General features: G+C 32.7%; 1 protein-coding gene across 4 annotated transcripts in view; it reads left to right on the top strand.

Moving 5' to 3' along the window:
• The window catches only part of PXDNL (peroxidasin like), a 512873-nt gene that overhangs the window by 269380 nt on the left and 221757 nt on the right, over window positions 1-21736 (top strand). For all 4 annotated transcript variants that reach the window (XR_012484142.1, XM_074278161.1, XM_074278143.1 and 1 more), the window contains one exon: window positions 8607-8678. Coding sequence is in view for 3 of the 4 variants with exons in the window: in XM_074278161.1 (XP_074134262.1) it covers window positions 8607-8678 (72 nt within the window). In the remaining variant the exon portion in view is untranslated. The remainder of the gene's footprint in view (window positions 1-8606; window positions 8679-21736) is intronic.

Raw genomic sequence — 21736 nt, 5'->3', positions numbered from 1 at the left:
TCTTGATTCCAACTGAATCCATTGTTCTTTCCCATTACTCCTCACTGCTTCTTTGGGAAATTAAATCATGGGAGGAAATTTTCTTGTGAACCATTTAAAAATATATTTGTATAGCTGAGGGATGGGTTGAAACTGTTTCCTTGGACTGAGCACATGGTCTTTGCATAGGAAGGTACATGTGTTTTGTAGTCTTGCTAAAGGGAAAGTAAGATCACAGGCTCCTATGATTGAAGGAAGTCCACAAAAAGACAAAAGATGATCAATGACCAAGATATGATGAGTCTTCTGTTTTCTATCATATTGATATTATATCATATCATTATATCATATGATCAAAAAGGATTAATCAGGAGCTTCTAGTTTAGTACATTCCCCATTTTATAGATGAGAGAACTGAGGCAGGCAGAGGTTAAGTTCCTTGCCAAGGGTTATACTACCGTTGCTTGAGGCAGATTTGTTGCTATTTTTTTTAATTTTAGAAATTTATTCACCCATTTATTTTTTTTAATTTTTTACATTTTGAGTTGCAAATTTGCTCTTCCCTTCAGCTCCCCCCTTCCTATTGAAAAGACAAGTAGCATGATATGAATTATCTACATGGAGTTGTGAAAAAACATTTCCATATTAGCCATGTTGCCAAAAAAAGTCAAGGAAAATAAAGTGAAAAAGGTATGCTTCAGTCTGAGGTATACTTTCCACTTAGATTTTCTTAACTCCAGGTCCAACGTCCCGAGTCACCTGCTAACTCATTCTTAGTTCCTAAAAAATATCATCCAAAACTTTCTTCATCTTCATTTATTCCCTTCATTACTACATTGAAACCACTAGGTGTACAAGTTGTGATAAAATTTAAAAAGTATTGTTGAATTCTTCATAGCATTTATTTGTCCTTTTTTCCTCTAATCCACACAATAGTGCATATGCTGTAGTTATTTGTATTACAGTCTTTTTGCAAGTATTTATCATGAGAACTGCAATATAAAATGACAAAATAGCTTTTGTTAAATTACATTTCTTTTTGTCTTTTGGTAAATGATAAAACCAGTTCCACCAACTTTTAGAGGTAATATGCAGTAGTAGACAATGAACTGAATTTGAGGACATAGGACCTAGTTTCAAATTGATGCTCTCTACCATATTACTTGTGTGGCTTTAATGAAGTTACTTTCTCTATGGGTATCTGAAAATATGTAGTGAGCTACAGAGGGGCAGCTTCATCTCCCTGAGTTCAAAGCTGTCCTTGGACACTTAGTGACTGTGTGATTCTGAACAAGTTATTCAACCCTGTTTGCTTCTGTTTCTTCATCTGTAAAATAAGCTGTAGAAGGAATTGGCAAACTACTCCAATCATCTTTGGGACAAAAATCTCAAACGTGTTCTCCAGAGAGTTGAACATGACTAAAAGGACTGAATAACAGTAAACTAAATGATTTTTAAGTTCTTTTCTAGCTTGAAAGCTATGACCCTGTCTTCCCAAGAATATATTCTTTGCCTCTACCCCTTGTAGAACCTGTAAAACATAATTTCACTGAAAAAAAAACACCCATAATTTCACTGAAAAAAAAACATAATTTCACTGAACCACATTTTTTTTTTCTTTTGTCTTTGTTTGTGAGAAGAACATCAAGATCAATAACCATTCAGTTCTTCAAGGGATATGTCCAGCTATCATACATTATACAAGAACATTGAATTCAAAATACCAGAAACTAAGCTAATGTTTTTAGATGATCTAAAAACTATATTATTCATGGTACCTCCTGATCCCTTTTCTAGCATTATGATACTCTGGCTATAAAAACACCAAATTCTGTTTTGAGTTAGTTTTATATAGAAATACAAAAATAACAAGAGAGATTGGATGGCTGGAGGGTGCTAACAAACAGAATTAAGATACTCTTTAGCTTTACAGATTATAAAAAAAGTGTTATGTGAATGACAGTGTGGTAGATATCCTTTAAGGGATACAATGTCCTTGCCTCCCAAGTGCTTCTGAAAATAGATAAGCACACTAATAACTCTGGTACTTGGTTTAAATAAATGTCCATGAAGAGTTTGATGAAAGGAATCTGGCCTACAAAATGATAGAATTTAGTTTTTTAATCAAGATTATAGAAGGTCAAAATAGGGACAATCAGGAGTTATATAATAGGAGCTAAATGACCACTCAACCTTTGTTCCCTTGGAGGCCTACAAACGTGTTTCTTAAGCCAGTGATATTAGTAGTCAATAAGTGAGTCCTTACTCGCTTTAGTCCTGGTTACCACAAAATAATATTGCAAGAAAAAACCTGTTGGCTGACTGCCCTTTGCTTTTCTTCCCTTTTGTGTCCAACTTTAATTTCTGTGTCTCTCTGAATATTTTTGAAAAAAAAATCCATTTGTAGTATGTGAGACAATTAATTTTACTGGAAAATATAAAGGTTTTATAAAAATTCTCCAAGGGCTGGCTCACCTGCATATGCCAATAGACAACAAATTGATGGCCATGTTTCTCCTAATGTTTATGCTGTTAATCTTCATAGTTGATGAGCAATGATGAAGGCTCATGAGGGAAAACAGATGCTGTATATTTGACATACTGAAAGGCCTTTTCTCAAGGCCTTATCAAAAAGAACTAAAATAAGAATTGTCCTTGGCACAAGCTAAATATACTTTTCAAAATTCAATCCACCAGAGAAGGAATTTTGAAGCTGTAATTTAATAAATATTCTTTTCTAGGAAAATATGAGTACTTGTTTTCCTATTAGAATATCACATCTAATTTTCTTTTTAAATCCAAGATTTTGTGTTCTAGGATTCTTTAAAATCTTTTGGGGGTTGGTCTTATCTCTATGATGGGAAAGTATGTCTATGGAATATTATCAGCATGACTTGGGTGATGTCTCAATATTAAATGCATGAAAATTATTTGATTAGATTAAAATAAATTTAATCTTCATCAAAAGTGCATAAATATTTATAAGGGAAGAAATAACTTCTTGGCTGTTTTGAGGAAATATCTGCCATAGCTGTATCCTTAGAGTTGACATCTCTGGCAATCACTTATCACCTTATATCCAAGATGAATAAAGAATGAAAGGAAAACATGAGACAGATTCATGACTTCTAGTACTGTATCGCAGAAATAACTAGAGTATAGGGAGGTTAGAAGATAATCTTAAATAAAGATAGATTAGAGAACATTCAATATGCATTCCTTTGTAATATCAAACTTATATTGGGTTAAGTCATGTGGAGACTTTTTAAGATAGGAGTAGAGAGGTGCTACTGATAAACCCTAACAACTAACCAATATTTTTTGAATCTTTTTAAAAAATCATTGTTGAAGAAGAGCTGATTAACACTGGGAATTGCTGTGGAAAGATATGCTTGGACTTAGGAAAACTTTAGTTTAGCTTGCAGCAAATAATTTTTTTAAAAAGATTAGGGTCTGTAAACTTTTTGCCTCCTAGAAAGGTTTATATTCCTAAACTGAAGTATAGATATCCTTTGATATCTACACTTGAATTGAATTTTGAGTTTATAAAATGATAGTCAGCTTTCTCTGTTTATTAGATGACCTGAGGATCCACACTTAATGGATTTGAAAGAAAGAGGAATTAATCATATTAATACATACTAATAGAAAAAATTTAAAAGATGAAATATATTTGGCTGAGAAACATATCATTGCTGCAACTATATAATATATATTTAAGAGTATTCAAATTGACTTATTTTTAAATAATAAAAATTTAAGGACACTATACCATTTGATACTTTTTGAGAGTAGATTCTAAATGTTATGCATATGTCAAGTTAAAATGAATTCAAACATTAATAAAAGAAAGCAACACAGGAACTGCAATTGAATACTTTCAATTTTGTGTCTTTTAAAAATGAATCTATTTAAAGCTAACTGATTTTGCTTTGTAATGGGCTATATACTATGATTCTTTGTCTCTGATCTTAATTCAGAAATTTAGTTGGTCTCTAATAACTTGAGAAATCTAGTTCTGCTAATCACTGTTCTGTTCTTATGTCAAGGAAATCTGTTTACCCTGAAGAATGCAGGGGTACACCAGGGAATCTGGACTAGTATCTTTCAAGCTATTCTTCAAGGATGTCTGGTTTATTATCCAAAGAAATTGGGTTTACTATCTCTGTCCTTACAGATGCATTTGGATTCAAACAATGAATATCTTTTTCAATACAGGAGAGGGCAAATTATAGCTAGTCCTCATTCACAATTTCTATCCACTTCTATTTTCTTCTATCTATGATTGAGAGCTGTCCTCATTTTGGGGTCTTTACTTTCTTGGGGAAACTGAGGTCTTATTTATTGTTAAAATTTGTACTTTATTAATAAATTGATCATGTTCTGGATTTTGTGACTCAGTCTATCTTATTTTTTAGCTGTTATATAAGTAAACAAATTAAACAAGTGTAAGTAGATTAGACAGGTAGCTGATAGAAATATTAACAACACTGTTATAAGGTCCTTCAGAATAAGGTCTATGTACCTTTATAGGATCATAGATCTTATGCTGGAAAGGATTTTCAAAGCCATTTTGTCAAATCTCCTCATTTTATGCCTCATTTATTCATTTAACACCTAAGTTGTACTTTAAGTGAAAACAGTCTGTTTTTAGACTATTTTCCATAGATATAGAAACAACAAAGACATATGTTCCCAGTATAGGGATGTACTTATGTAAAGACACAGAAGTAGTATATGGAGTCCTGTCATTCAAACTGTCAACAAGTTATTTATTAAGCACTTATTATGTGACAGACATTATACTTAGTATTGTGGCCCTCAAAGAGTTCATGTTCTAATGGAATATAATAAATTGTACACACAGAATATATATACATCAAAATGGAAAGAAATCTTAAAGAGAAAGCCAAAGTAATGGTTGGGGGGGGGAAGAAAAGGAAAGGCCTTCTATAGATGATGAGATTTAGTCTGAGGGAAAGGAAAGGCCTTCTATAGATGATGAGATTTAATCTGAGTATTAAAGAAAACAGAAAACCAGAAGTTAAGGGAGAGAAGGGAAAATATTATAGGTGTGGGCTACAGTCTATATAAAAGTTCAAGGTGGGAGTTGGATTGTCATGTTGGAGGAATTATAAGTAAACTGGTATATCTGGGTCATAGAGGACATAGAGGGGAGTAAAGTGTAAAAACACTGAAAATGATAAGAAGGGCTAAGTGATAAAGGGCTTTAAATGCCAAATAGAGGATTTTGGAAGTAATAGCCCCTGGAGCTCATTGAGAGGTGTGTGTGTGTGTGTGTGTGTGTGTGTGTGTGTGTGTGTGTGTGTGTGTGTGTGTGTGTGAGAGAGAGAGAGAGAGAGAGAGAGAAAAAGAGAGAGAGAGACAGAGGCAGAGAGACAGAGAAACAGAGAGAACAGAGAGAGAGAGAGAGAGAGAGAGAGAGAGAGAGAGAGAGAGAGAGAGAGAGAGAGAGAGAGAGAGAGAGAGAGAGAGAGAGAGAGAGAGAGAGAGAGATCCTTAGAAATATTACTTTGGCCAGTGAGTGAAGAATGGAATGAAGTAGAGAAAGACTTGAGGCTACCCCAATGGTATTATAGTAGTCAGTGCAGGAAGAGATGAGGTCTTGCACCAGGGTGGTAGTTGCATGTAGAGATGTATGCAAGAGATATTGTGAAGGTAGAAGACCCAAGATGGCAACAGATTATATATGTAGGGAGAATGTGAATGAGGAACTAAGGATGATATTCACTTTCAAAGCCTGGTTTAGTGGGAGATAAACATATTCCTCAACAATGAAGAAGTTCAGAAAAGAAGAGTTTGGGAAAACAATGAATTCTGTTTTGGACATGTTGAGTTTGATGCCTTCAGGATACATATTTTGAGATGTCCAAAAGGCAGTTGATGATATGGGAATGGAGGAGTTAGGCCTGTATATACAGATCTGGTAATAATCTGTACAGAGATATTTGAACCCATGGGACTGGATGAGATTACCAAGTGAATACTATAGAGGGAACAAGAAAAAAGGTCCAGTACATTTGCAGTTAGTGAGTATGATCTGGATGATGGATTTTGTAAATGGGAAGCAGCTTGGTTTGATTAAAATGAAGAATATTTTGAACAGAATAATATAAAATAAGACTGGAAAACTAAGCAGAAACTATGTTATGGCATATTTAAAATGCTTGAATGAGAATTTTATACTATTTCTAAAGAATTTTTATAGCTAGTCCTGCTCTGGTCTAGGTTGCTAACATCTGAAATATTATGTGAATATTTGAAGCACCACAATTTAGAAAAGCCATTGTTAAGTTAAAAAGCAGAGGAGGACAAATATGGAAGAGTAAAAGACCTTTCATGAGAAGCCATATAAAGAGCAGCTGAAGGATCTGGGAATGTTCAGATTAGAGAAGTCAAGTACACCTGCAGTTAGTATGATCTGGATGATGGATCTTATAAATGAGAACCAACTTGATTTGATTGAAATGAAGAGTATTTTAAACACAGAATAATACAAAACAAGACTGGAAAGGTAAACAGGTTCCTTATAAGGGACATTATAGCTCTCTGAAAGGCTGCTATGTACAATGTTCTTTTTCTCCCCAAAAGAAAGAACCAAGAAAAATAAATGGAAATTATCAAAAAGAAAATTTGGGCTTGATATAAATAATAAAATCCTAATAATTAATGGTATTTAAAATGAACTGGGCAACCCAAAGTGGAAGAGCTTATGAAACCCGGTCAATAGAAAGATCATCATTAATAGAAGTGGAAAACTTGAGAGGAAAGATTGGATTTTGGTAATTAAACTGTGTTCTAATCTTGGACATGCCGAGTTTGCAGTCAAAGATGATGATGCAGCAATAAGTTCTCATATATGTAATTCTGAGTACAGTCAACTTGGGTCTGTTATACATATTGACTGTGTAATCCTGGACAAGTCATTTAAACTTTGAGTGTCTCAGGAAACCTTTCTTAATATTACTTTTTTACAGCTTTTGCTGATCTACATTGGTAGATCTATATCTCTTTATTAGAAGTTCTCCATAACAATGAAATTGCAGGTTTAGATATCTTTTTGACAAAAGCAAAACAAAACAAAAAAATGTGTAAGTATTTATGTGCAACCACTTGGAGAGAATTAAAGAAAGCTTAATTTCCTTTATTTTGTTCCAAAATTTTCCTACCCTCTCCTCCCCCTTTTATCCTAAGGGTATTCCTCACATCCAAATCTCCTGGAAACAGCATTTATGGGTTTCTTTACTATGTTTTAAGCCCAGAAATATTCTCTAACCAAAACTGTTTGTGAGGTACTAATTAAAGAGGATACTAAAAGCATGGGGTAAGGCTAGCTCCTCTCATATGAATCTGCTTCTTTTTGGTAGAAAAAAGGTCATCTTTATCTAATATGGGTAGAATGTATTTATGAATGTTTAAATCCTTGATAACCTTTAATACATTAGTTATGTTTTACATAAACTTTTTTTTCTTTTTGTCACATTTTCAATGTGTCATTTTACTTATGCAATTGATTTAAGAGAGACTATGTGTAAAAGTGCCATCAAAAAAGCTGGGTTTTCTTGAAATAGAATGGGGAATCTAACTAACTTCTAGGTCAAGAGCTCTAAATCTGAGGTCCATAGATGGTCCCCTTAGGTTAGACTTCAGGAAGTAGGAAAAAAAAATCTTAATTTTTACATTATTTTCACTCTAATTGACCTTTAGTCAATATATGGATATGCTAGTATGAAATTTCCCCTCATAAATGCAGTTTACAGCCCAGTCAATGGTCAAGTTAGTCAATATTTAAAGAAATTATTTCATATTATTTACTGGAATTTTAAATATTGGAGCTAAGTACTTTGGCTATGTGATAAGAAGACAGGACTCATTGAAAAGGACCTGTTATTGGGAAAGATTGAAGGCAAAAGGGAAAGGGAATAGCAGAAAATGAGATGGATAGATAATATCATGGAAACAACAAACATGAAGCTGGACAGGCCTTGAGAGATGGTGCAGAATAGAAGGGTTTGATGTGCTATGGTCCATAAAGTCAGAAAGAATCAGTCAAGACTGAATGACAGAAGGAAAAGGAGAAAGAGGAGAAGATGAAGGCAAAGACAAAGAAGACATAGACAAAAAGGATGAAGATTTCCACAATAACAACAGATGTATCCTGGGACTTGTCTGAAGTATAGAGAGGCTAAAAGACTGAGAGCTGAGTACTTGGGGTCAGGAGGATCTGAATTTGATTTCTCTGTCAAAACTCTTATTGTGTTATCCTGAACAGGTCACTTAACCTCTCTGTGCCACAGTTTCATTAATTATAAAATGTGAATGATAATAATTATACCTAAATCACAGGTTTTTTTTTTTGTTTGTTTGTTTTTGTGAAAATGAAATGAATTAAGATATGTAAAGTACTTTGCAAACCTTAACATGTTATATAAATGCTGGCTGTAATAGGTGATGATGATGATGATGATGAACTTGCAAGTACCAGAGAAAGCATTTTGAACTCAGATCTTCTAGAATCTAACATTAGAATGGTATTATTCCATATTGTTTTTACTGAGACTATTTTTACAAGTTTACTATTCTAACAATAATATCCTTTTTTTCAGGTACTTGTACAAGAATGAAATCCACACAATAGATGTCCAAGCCTTTAAAGGGCTTATATCTTTGGAGCAGCTGTAAGTAATTCCAAGCTAACTTATTGAAACCTGATGAGTTCATTGAGAAACTAAAAAACTTAAAAGTATGTCTGTGTGTATCATATCTATCTATCTATCTATCTATCTATCTATCTATATATCTAATGCCTTTTAAGCCTTATGTTCATATTCTATGAAGAAGTCTATAAAGATTCATATTCATGTGACAACTTTAATGTTTTCTTTTCAATAAAAGTTGTAGATATTGAAAGTTAAAATGGACCTTAGAGAACCTCTTGTCCAACTCTTTATAGGGTTTAGAAGCTTGGAAATCACGTAGGCCAACCTATTAATTTTGCCTATACGAAGATAGGGCCAGAGTATCATCATGGACAGTACATACATGATCTAGAATTCAAACTCAGGTCCTTCTATGTCAGTCACACTCTTCCCACTATAATTTGCTGTTTTTTATTTTCCAGAGAAGTAAGCCAAGCGGTAAGGTGTAACTGTGGTGCTGTCAGTGAGGTTTCCTAGTTAAATTCCCAGTCCAATTTTCTTTTTGCAACATAAAACTGATAATGTGAAAACTATGCATGGTGCCCCTACAAACTGGCAAATCAGTATTAGGACCCCAGGATGAAATATAAATCTCCCTATGAGAAAATCAAATTAAGTCAATAAAACCATTGAACAAAATTGGATACTTTATTCTGGATTTTTCCATAATGCTTGCATATTTGTGAGACAAATCCTACTGCTATATTTGAAAGCATTGTCCATGCAGATCACAGCTTTATAGACATGATTCCATTGTGTAACAAATATCCTTGTTTATCGTGTTTGTACAAGAAAACCTTTAAGATATCATTTGTTATTTATATGTAGTTCTTAATAGGACTTTAATAGCAGAAATTAGTGATGGCTGGCTTGAGGGAGACCTGGTTTAATAGCAGTAAAGAAGAAAAGACTTGAGGATTTTAATGGACTGAAATTTTAATATCTCAACATTCTGAGGTGACAGTCCAAAAAGCTCATATTTTTTGTCATCTGTAAAATGGGGATAAAATAGCTCCTATCTTCATGGGATTGTAAAGAAAAGCAAAAGAAATAATAATTGCAGCATGCTTAGCATAGCATCTGGCACATAATAAACACTATATAAATGTTAGTAATAATAATAAACTTATTATTATCTATTCAATTCATGTTGTTTATTGTTTAACTTATTTAATTAATAATTATTAAGATTTGTACCACTTAGATTGTGCCAATACCCAGGTGTGTAGCATTGAATAGTAGAAAGAACACTGTCTTTGGAGTGAGAGGACTTAAACCCATCTCTGGTACACAATACAGATTTGATTTTGATTAATTCACAACTGCCCTCGTTTCCTTAGTTTTTTCCTCTGTAAAATAAGGGGAAAGACTTTTTCTTTCCATCTTCTCTGTCACTGTCAAATGTATCACCATCCTTACTGTTCCGCGGGCTCATAACTTAGTTGTTATTCTTGATTTCTCACTCTCTTGAACCCTATTCTCCTCACATCTATTGCCTAGGCTACTGATTAAACTTTTGCAATATGTCATGAATACTCCCCTTTCTCACCTCTTCCACTTTCCTGGTGCCGGAACTAATCTCTTCTTTCCCAGATTACTGTAATAACCTGCTAATGGATTGCAAATTCCTCCTCGTTCCAATCCATTCTCCAGTTAGAGGCCTAAGTGATTTTTTTTCTAAAGCACAGATCTGAACTTGTCATCCCTTGTACCCTCCCCCAACTCAATAAATTCTCTATCAATTTAAGGATTAAATACAAAATTCTCTGATATTCAAAACCCTTCATAACTACCCCTCCCTTTTCAGGTCTTCTTCTCCTTTAATCCCTTCCATTTGTTCTTTGATTCAATTGCAATAGGCTCCTACCTGTTCTTTGAACAAGGCACTCCATCTCTCAGTTGTGAGCATTTTCATTAGCTGACCAGCATACCTGGAATCTTCTTTTTCTTCATCTCTGTCTCTATACTTTCCTGTCTTTTTTCAGGTCCCAGAAAAAATTCCATTTTCTATAGGAAGTCTGTCTCTCTCAGGTTCTCTTAATTTTAGTGCCTTCCCTCTTTTGATTATTATTGAGCTTGTTTATACATGGGTATTTGTGGCTTGTCCTTCCCTTCCCCTCCTCAGATCATGAGATTCATGAGATAAGGGATTGGTTTTTGCCTTTCTTTTTATCTCTTGCACTTAGTTTTGACATTATGCATAGTCATCTAGCATAGTATCATTTCATGACAGGTGTTTAATTTATACTTATTGGATGGTACTGAAAAGAAATAGAATTGTTTTAATGTCTATTAATCATTTTTTGTCCCACATCTATATGCTTTTTCTCCATTGTTTTAATTTTGGGTCACATTCTGTAAGTATGAAAAATCCATTTACTTAGTATTTTGTGTTATACTGTATAATTAAGAAAGCCTTTTCAGAACAATCCAGCAAGGGAGATGACAAAGTAGTTATTTTTTTCTTCTATTTTGTAGGTAAAGTAAGTTCAGAGAGGCTGAGTTTTCTAGGTTTTACCTTGAGATTAGAAATTAGAAATTGAGATTAGAAAACTAGTTCTTTGTACTTCCTATCTTGTGCCTTTCTCATTAAAGTGATGCTGGTATTTATCATTTAAATATATTTACAGATGTTTTATAAACACTTAGCACAGTAAAAGACCCAATTTCTACTTGAGATGCACATAATTCTAATAATTAAATATTTAAAATTTAAAAAATAATAGCTCTTTTTTTTTATTGGCAATGAGTAATGCTATACATTTTTAGATGCTGTGGAACCATAGAATTTTTAATTTCTATTTTTAAAGCACAGTGACACTCATACTTTCTTATACTGGCCTATAAAGAAAGAGGTTTGTTGTTAGCTAAAAATTTCATATTTAATCTTCCATTTAGCATATAATTGGCTACGTTAATCCTAGCTCTGAAAGCTAAGTTTGTTTTGGACTATGTCTACATAACTGCAATAGATGTAAGCAACACAAACATTTGGATAGTTCAATTCCCTTTGAACCCTCCCCACAGCCCCAAGTGACAAGGTCTAGAAATAACATTGTTGTCATTTGCAGAATTGTTAAAGATACTATGTCAAACTGCCCTGATTCTGCCTCACTAATCCCAAATCAGCCTTTGACAGTAACTTAAGGCTTGTTTTGAAAATGGCATTTTTAGTGCATTGTCTCAGACATTTGGTTTATTTTTAACAGTAAAAGTTATATGACTGGAGCCTGTTTTAGAGGCATGTGTTAGTTACATTGTTCAATAAAACTGTTTTCCTTATGTTGGCCATGAAAAAGGAAATTATGATTAACTTAAAAAATAATTATTGCCTTTTGTCTATAGGCCAAAGTCACTTCTCCACAATCATCTCCTCCCTCCATAATTGGGTTTTTCATTGTAACAAAGAAAACAGATTTAAACAAAACTGATTGACATAGCAACGAATTCTGGCAAAGTGCACCTAATTTCACAAGCATAGTCTTCTACTTCTTTACTGAGAACAAGGTAGTGTATTTCATCATAAAATTTCTAGGATCAAGATTGGTCATTGTAATTTATATGAGTTCAATTACCTTTTAGTGTTGTTTTAATTAATCTTATTATAATCCCTATGTATACTGCTTTCCTGGATCAGGTTAGTTTATTCAATATTCAATCAAATTCAATATTCAATATTATTTAATCAATGAATATTATTCAATATTCAATTTATTCAAAATTAATACAAATCTTTCTAGGTATCTGAATTTCTCATTTTTAAAGAATGGAGAAGAGAAACGGAGTAAGAAGGAAAGGAAAAATGAAAGACTAAAAAGAGGGAAGTGAAGGGAAGGAAGATTAAGAAAAAAGAAAAGACATCAACAAAATTTTTAAAAGATTAAAGTAAAATCACAATATAGAAGAAATACAAATAATTACCAGAAGCTATGATGCACAATTATATGCCAGAAAGACTGAGGATTCAAAAGAGATGGTCATCTAGAAAAAAAATATAAAATGCATAAATTAACAAAAGAAGAAAGAAAGCTTATTAATTGTGGAACAGGTATTCCAGAAGGTGCAGTGAAAGAGTTGAGTATATCTTGAGTGGCTTCTGTATTATGTAAACAGAGATATCCTATTGAGTTAAATAGTGATTTCTAAGCAAGCTCTGTGTTATATGAAGGCAATGAATCAAGTTTTCATGCAGGAGTCTAGTATCTTTTTTTTTTTTTTAAATGATAACTTTTTATTTTTCAAAATGCATGTAAAGATACTTTTCCACATTTACCCTTGCAAAATCTTGTGTTCCATATTTTTCTCCTTCCCTTTCCCCCTCCCCTAGACAGCAGATAATCCAATATAGGTTAAAAGTGCAATTCTTTTAAACATATTTCTACATTTATCATGCTGCACAAGAAAAATCAGATGAAAAAGAAAAAAAAATGAGAAAAAAATGCAAGCAAACAACTACAACAAAAAAAGTGAAAATACTATGTTGTAATCCACATTCAGTTCCAATTTTTTCCTTTTTTTCTGGGTGTAGATGGCACTTTCCATCACAATTCTATTATAATTGGCCTGAATGATCTCATTGTTGAAAAGAGCCAAGTCTGTCAAACTGGTCATCACATGATCTTGTTCTTGCTGTGTACAATGTGCTCCTGGTTCTACACACTTTACTTGGTGTCAGTTCATGTAAGTTTCTCAAGATCTTTCTGAAATCATCTGCTGATTGTTTCTTATAGAAAAACAAGATTCCATTACATTCATATACCATAACTCATTCATCTATTTCCCAACTGATGGGCTTCCACTCAGTTTCTAGTTTCTTGCCATTACAAAAAGGCTGCTACAAACATTTTTACACATGTGGGTACTTTTAAGGAACCTGATATCTTAAAGGATCTGGCAAATCATTTATGTTTATTTATTATTTTTATTATTTATTGTGTTGCTTCTGCTTTGCATATTTGCCCCATTCACTTATACTACTGCAACTGATTGGTTAATTCAGACTTTCATGGAATTAAGGAAACTAGAAAAATAATAGAGATTGAGGTATATGTCTGTGTATATGTATAGTTATTGATACCAATAGAGATACTGTATATAAATATATATGTATGAGTTGTGATATTCATCTAAGGTTGAAAAGAAGAGGCAAAGTGAGGGACCAGCAATTGCCAAATTTCAGTTTACTGTAGAGACTTCTTAATTTTGTTATTGTGTCTCCACTATATAGCAAAGTATTTTATGCAGTAAAGGTGTTTAGTAAACACTTGTTGAAATTAATACCCCATGTAGATGATATTCTCATTTCTTTGATTTTTTCATAATTTTTTTTTGGCATACAACTGAAGTTTTCCCCACTATTAACCTAATTATTGAGACTGCTGAGCTTATTTATTTATTTATTTATTTATTTATTTAATCAATTACTACAAGTTTTATTTATGAAAGTAATCCTCTATTGCATGGGTGGGGAACATTTGACTTGATGCTCTATTTAAAGCCTGAGAAATTATTTGCTAAGGCAGCCACAGGCCATGAAGAACTGAAAGCGAGGCACAGCAGTCTCCTACTGCTTGAATTCTTTAAGTTGATAATTTTGTGTGGCCCTCAAATGATGTTATCAATATCCAAATGGCCCTTAGCAGAAAAAGAAAGTCACTTAACCCTGTTTTTCTCAATTTCCTCATTTATAAAATGAATTGGAAGAGCAAACAGAAAACTACCCCAGTATTTTTTGCCATGAAAATCTCAAAATAAAACTGAACAATAGCATTCTCTTTAGTATTTAAAGTATTCTTGCACAGTTGAATAAAATGACAGGTTTTTGGTAAATGAGTAAGAGTAATGAGATGTAAACTATAACTTGTATTTCTAAGACAACTGTAGTAATACAGATGATGATGAAAATGATATGTACTAAACCTGTTATAGCATGGTTTTGATTTCTTCTATTAAGTCTGTGATTTTGACAGCTTTTTTGTCCCTTCCCCCCTTCCTCCACTTTTTTATAAAGTTATGAATCAAGACTGCAACTGCAAGTGATCTTTTCTTAAGCAAAATACATATTTGTATTAAGTATAGTTTATTATGAGCCTTTCCATCATGTATTGAATGATCAATTTGAGCATAGCCACTTATAGCCTCGTACATCTTCCTGTCAAAAGTTAAACAGGTTGATGTCTGGTTTCTTTTATAGAAAGACTTTGTTGCCCTCTTCTTTTCCCTACTTTATATAAGTTTATTAAAGTATTAAGTTTTTTCTCAAAATATTTTTCAGTACATAAGCTGAGCAGACTATCCATATTGAGATAATTACAGCCTCTCAACATCTTTGTCATCTTTATCATCCTTGAATTATTAAAGAGAAACAGCCCGTTATTGGTCTCCACTGGACAATATGTGCTTACATCTGAAAATGTGTTTACAAGCTGAAAACCTTGAAATAGCCTTAATGCATAATTCTAAAGACTGTCCAAGAGCTAGGTATTGACTACTTAGCAGAGGTAGAGGGGAGTGGGAGTGGGAGCTATGTGTGTGAGTTGAGGATAGGATCCATGAGCTCAAGCATCTGCAGCATTATTAATAAAAGCATTTTAATCTTTAAGAATACTTGAAGATGAGGGCTTTTCTTTTTTTTATGAGAAGTATTGTCAGAAGCAAGATTTTTTTTCTCCATATAAGCAAGAGCAATCCAGCCTCCAAATGCATTATTGTTGAAATCTTGTCCTCCAATCTTCATGTGAACTCAAGTTTTTATATTATGACAGAGAAAGCTAGAGGAAGAGAAGTGTTGTAGGTACAAAGAAGCAGAACGTTTATCTGAACTTACCCACAAGGAGGTCTTAAGTTTTTATGCTTTCTGTAGTCACTATTAATGTGGAATTCAGCTGGTCCTAAGTAATTTCCCATAATAACTCATATTCTTCAATAACCCCTGCTGGAATATATTTGAATTACGTGTTAGTTTAACTCTTCCTTTTTGGTTGCATGAAAATAATGGTTCCCACATAATTAATTTTAGAAAGCATTTGCTTCTAAATATTGAAAGAAGATAATCTGATTACCTTTCCAGACCTAAGCCCAGTAGCCTAGGACATTAGTAGGCAGAACAATATTACAGAATCAAAGAGTTGGAAGGGACTCAAAGATCTATACTTATACAGGGAGGCAGGTGGGATACTCAGTTCAAATTTGGCTTCCAACCCTTACTAGCTGTGTGACTTGACTAAATCATTTAATCTCTGTTTCCCTTAATTCACTGGAAAAAGAAATGGCAAACCACTCCAAAATAAAGAGAATTATTTATTCCTTAAGGAAAAAGAAACTGAAACCTTAAATGATTTGTCCACTGTCATAGAACTAATAAGTATCTGAGACAGAATTTGAACTCGGCGTCTTCCTGACTTCAAGTATTATTCTTTTAATTTTTTGCTAACTTTAAGGTACTTTATAAATATTAACTATTATTATTATAACACAAAACAAGTGTTTTTGCCAAGAAAACCCTATATGGGTTCATCAAGAGTCAAACATGACTAAAATGAGTAAACAAATACCTATATAAGGATCCTTTCTTCAATATAAAAAATGTTCACCTATCTTTCTCTTGGACACTTCTCATATGGTAAGAATATATTGTCTTCTGAGAAAAATCCATTATATTTTTGATTAGGCTTAATTGTTGGGAATTTTTATATCTGACTGAAATTTGCCTCTGCTCTTTTCTCTTGTTCTTTGTTCTTCCATGAAGAACAAGGATTCTTAATCTTTTTTTTTTTTTTTTAATTATGGACCCATTGATCTATCTAGTGAAACCTATATACCCCTTCTCAGAATAATATTTTTAAATTCATAAAATACTTAGAATTACAAGCGAAAACAGTTATATTTAATAAAATTATCAAAATGGTCCCCAGATTAAGAATATGTCATTCAGGGACATGAAGAACAAGTTTAATACCTCTTTCACATAACAAACACTAATGCTTGAAGACAGCAGTTGTCTTTCCCTAAATCTTTTCTTTTCTAGTCTAAATTGTTATTTCTTTTAACTGCTTCTTATTTGGCATGGCCTTGACACCTCAAAACATTCTTTTTTTTTTTTTTTTTTCCCCTGAGACTAGGGGTAAGTGACTTGCCCAGGGTCACACAGCTAGGAATTGTTGTGTTTGAGATCAAATTTGAACTCAGATCCTCCTGAATCCAGGGCTAGCGCTATATCCATTGCGCCACCTAGCTGCCTCTATCTCAAAACATTCTACTCAACTTCACTTATCTCTCATTTGCTGACTTCGTTCTTCTGATTTGTAGAATTAAACTAGTATTTATCTGTCCACATGTTTTTTGGCAGTTCTGTCATTGTCCATAGTTATGGAAAGAGGTTTAGAAATCACATTTACCAGTTACTGCAGTAGTGTGAGATGAAACTTGTCTAGCCTTGTTAACTTGAATTCACTGAGATTGCAAAGAAATTTTTTTATGTCTTCCTCACTATATTTAATCTTTTTTAAGTTACTGTGATTTTTTCCTTCCCTGACCAAAGTTCATTATCCCTGAAAAAAATTATGAAAAAATTAAAAATAGATTATATCATCCTTTCTACATCCATCTGTTATTCTTCCATTCTGAGAGGCAGACCTATTTCTTTTATTATCATCTTTCCCCAAAGTTTTTAAGATGTCTAGGTGACATACTAGAGAAAGAATATTACTTGGATCCAGGAAGATGCTGAATTCAAATTCTGCTTCAGACACTTATTAGCTGTATGATCCTTGCTTAATCTTGCTGTGCTTCAATTTCCTCATCCCTAAAAATGGGCTTAATAATAGCAGCTGTGGAACAAATGAGTTTACATACACACACATATGCAGCTATACACATATACATATATATGTGCATACATACACATCAATGTGTATATATAGTATTGTAAATAAATATGTTATATATTCATATATCTAGCATATCTTTTTATAGTCAGTAATTCTATATAATATATACATATATATAATAAATAATATCTGTATATGTATATCTATACACATATAAAATATAACATTATGATAACATAAGACAAGAAAACTTTTTGATTATTTATGGTATTCCTTGATACTTGTAGCTCTTTGTAAGAACTTTGGTTAATTAGTGATATAATCCCACAAAATAGAGGTCTCTGACTGATCCTGCCTTTATTTAATTAGGATAGCTATTATTTTTTCCTATATAGTCCTAGCAGGAGATATTCATTCAAAAAATATTTGTTGGGTCTCTGGTAAAGTAAAATATGGAGTCAAGAATCATAGAGCTCAGGCTATAGAATGTAGATTTGAATCATGGCCCTGGGACTTATTTTCTTTCTACAACTCATTCTGGTTCTGCTTCCTCAAATGTAAAAGGAGAAAATGATTCAATTCATTTTCAATTCAAATGGTTTTTCTTACTTATAATTTTGTAATCTTGCTGATAATTCTACTTCATATTTTGGAAGGAGGAATAGGAGAACAGTGCAAAGAAGATAGAAAAGACATGGATAAAGTTTTTTATTAATATCATCATGCTTTTCAATAATCTATGGATAGTCTTTTTAAAATTTTAGGGCAACTAGATAGTGCAGTGGATGGAGAGTTGGGGCTAGAGTCAGGAGTTCAAATCTGATGTCAGTCATGAGCTATGTGATTTTTGGGCAAGTCATTTAACCTCATTTGCCACAGTTCCTCATCTATAAAATGAATTGGAGAAAGAAATGGCAAAGGACTTCAGCATCTTAGCCAAGACAGGCTCACAGAAAGTCAGAAATGACTGAAAAATGACTGAACGGCAACAAAAATTGCCTTTTTTTTTTTAAACCAGATCCGCTATTATATTGGCTTAGGGAACTCATTTGTGTGAGAAAATTCAGTTAGTTATCTGAGACTCCAATGATTCTTAAAGCTTTTGATCTCAAGACTGCTTTACACAATCAGAAAATATTGAGAACCACCAAGAGGTTTTGTTGATATGGAATGTATTCATCGATATTTACATATTAGAATTGAAAACTGATAAAATTTTAAAATATATATTTGTGAAGTCACTTAATAACTATAACAGACTCATTACATATTTATATAAAGGTCACACTTTTGTATTTTTTCCCAAACAAAAAATTTAGTGAGAAAAATGCCACTCTTCTATAGATTTTTGTGAATTTCTTTACTCTCTGCCCTAATTAAAAACATCTGGATTCTCTTATATAAGCTTCTGCATTTAGTCATTTCTATATTGTTTTAGTTGAAGTATATAAAGAAAATCTGGTCTTATGTAAATATGTAGTTGGATAAGTGAAGAATACTTTAATAGATAAATAACATCTTAATATTATTATGAAAAATTTTCAGATGCTCTGAAAAGGTTTCTGAAATTCAGAGGATGCCATTCTTACTTGGAGAACTGCTGGATTAGATTATTTGTTCGGGGTCACTGATGTATAGGAACATGAGACTAGGTCTTCATAATGCTGAGGTCTGTTCTCTATGCACATTTTCTCATTTGTCTTTAATGAAGTGAAAAGCATATTTCAGAAAATTAATTGTGTTGGGAGAGAAGCTTAAATTTATTTATTATATTCTGAAAAAATATTCATTCCAAGTACTGTCTGGTTATCTCTATTGTCAGGAAAGAGGGATTGTGTTGGCAGAATTAAGTGCCTCGAAATCCCAAAAGCTGTTTTGGCAGCAAATGAGATGACATTGGAGAGCCAGGGGCCTTCCAGTACTGCTGCTTCCCTGGAACATTTCACCAATGGAATCTTTACCCGCAGTGATGTATACTAGCTATGTTTAGTGTTCACCTGGGTCTGTTTAGGGGCACTGCATGAGCTCCCTAAGTAAGGTTATCAAGTGCTTCTGCTTTTCTTTTCAAGATAAAATTTCCAAGCTAGATTAAGTTGGGGGGAAACTGATCTTTGGAAATCCATTTACTTTTCTAGTTTTTAGATTTTAAAAAAAGAAACACAGATCTTATCTTTGTATTTTCCCCAAGGGTTTGAGTGTAAATGCCCAAATACTCAAATAGGAGAAATAGGTCACCAAGAAAATATATAAGAAATGTTTTATCTCCTCTGCTGCTCTTTCTGCTTTCTGAGAGGTATTCACTGGATCAACAAGATAAGGAGGCTGAATGAGCACAAGTCTGCTTCTGATATGAATCTCTGTAGAAAGTAATAGTGGCTTGTGAGGAGGATTAGCATCAATATAAGAGTATTTTCCAGAGCAGGAGGCAGGAATATATTCAAATAGTTCTGGAAGTATCAATAGATTTCAGTTATTCTATATAGAAGAGGAGGTTGAATCTTATTAAAATTGCTAAAGTTCAAATTGCTGATCATGTATAATATACTATATTAATATACTATACTTCTAATATACTATACTTCTAGTGGAAGAGTATGGAGGCAGAATGTTGCATACGTTGTCAGTTGGCAATTACTCTAAAGGAGAGCTTCTTAAACTTTTTCTCTCAGTATCTTTATGCTATTAAACATTATTGAGAACTTGTCCAAAGCGTTTTTGTTTATTCATGTTATATTTATAGATATTTATCATATTAGGAAAAAAAAAACTAATTTTAAATTTGTAGACTTTCTTAAAGGGTTTCAGAAACCCTCCAGTATTATCTGGAGCAATTTAGAGAATGACTGCTCTGTATAATGACTTCTTAACTTGCGGTTAGTAAACTTGCTTTTGTTTTTTAAATACAATTTATTTTCTTTATAATTCTATGCATTTAAAAACATTCTTCTGGGAAGGTACTAATGGACTTCATTAGCATGTCAAATTGGTCCATGACATATAAAAAAGTTAAGAATTCCTTTCTTTAAGATTATTTTTGCTTGATTCTTTCAAAGAGAATTCAGTTCTTCTTCTAGTAGATTTATGTACAGAAATAATTTTTATGCTAAAATGATTATTAATTTATTTTCAACTGCAACTATAAATGATTATATAAAAATCATTAAACTTGGCTTTAAAAGCATAAACATAACAAAAACCCCATACTTAAGAATACACTGAAAATAAAAATCAAAACCCAAAGATATAAATGAAATTAGATCAAGCAGTCATATCCTAAATTGGATTTAGTTTTGATATAATTTTAGTTTGCTGAAAGGTACAAATTAATTAGAGATAGGTAGTAATTTTACTAGAGTTTGGACTTTCTTTAGGTATTTAATTTGAGTTTACCTAGCATTTCTTTAATTAGGGCTGACATTTCTGCTGAAGTCTGACTCTCATTTTTCACTGTATTGAGCTTCTAGAAGGCTGTATCAGTGTCTACACTAATACTACTAAGCTGGGAAGCCTTTGAGCATGGATATGATCCAAGGACCAACCAGGTTAGTTCAATGAGATTCATCCCCACGTTGGCCATGGGGTGATGAAATATTCAACTGCAGTAACTCATGAAAATGATCATATTAAATCACAGAGAGGTAGCAACTACATAGCTGCAGAAAGTAACCATATAAAGAAATGTAGATCAATTAAATTATTGAAACAATTTACTACCACATGGTTTGGTGGGAAGATTAGTGGGCAAAAAATGTAATTGTACATTTTTGATGTATAAAAAAGAAGCAAAGTTCACATATATATGGAACTTCTCTAGATACAATTTATGGATTTTAACAAAGAATTTATTAAAGCATTGAGGTGGCATAGTGGATAGAACATTGGACCTAGAATTGAGTAAGTTATGAGTTCAAATCCATCCTCAGACATATACTAGCTGTATAATCAAAGAGTTTGTGGAATGTTCAAGAAGGACTAGTACTTATAGTAATTACCTATAGTAATCTAGTGTTTGACAAAACCAAAGGCCCCAGATTTTGGGATAAAAATTCACTATTTGACAAAAACTTCTGGGAAAATTGGAAACCAGTATAGCCGAAACTAGGCATGGACCCACACTTAATACCATACACCAAGATAAGATCAAAATGGGTTCGTGATTTAGGCATAAAGAACAAGATTATACATAAATTAGAAGAACATAGGATGGTT

The sequence above is a fragment of the Sminthopsis crassicaudata genome, chromosome 1 (genome assembly GCF_048593235.1).
Source record: "Sminthopsis crassicaudata isolate SCR6 chromosome 1, ASM4859323v1, whole genome shotgun sequence".
Classification (NCBI taxonomy): domain Eukaryota; kingdom Metazoa; phylum Chordata; class Mammalia; order Dasyuromorphia; family Dasyuridae; genus Sminthopsis; species Sminthopsis crassicaudata.
This window is presented reverse-complemented; position numbering and strand designations above follow the sequence as displayed.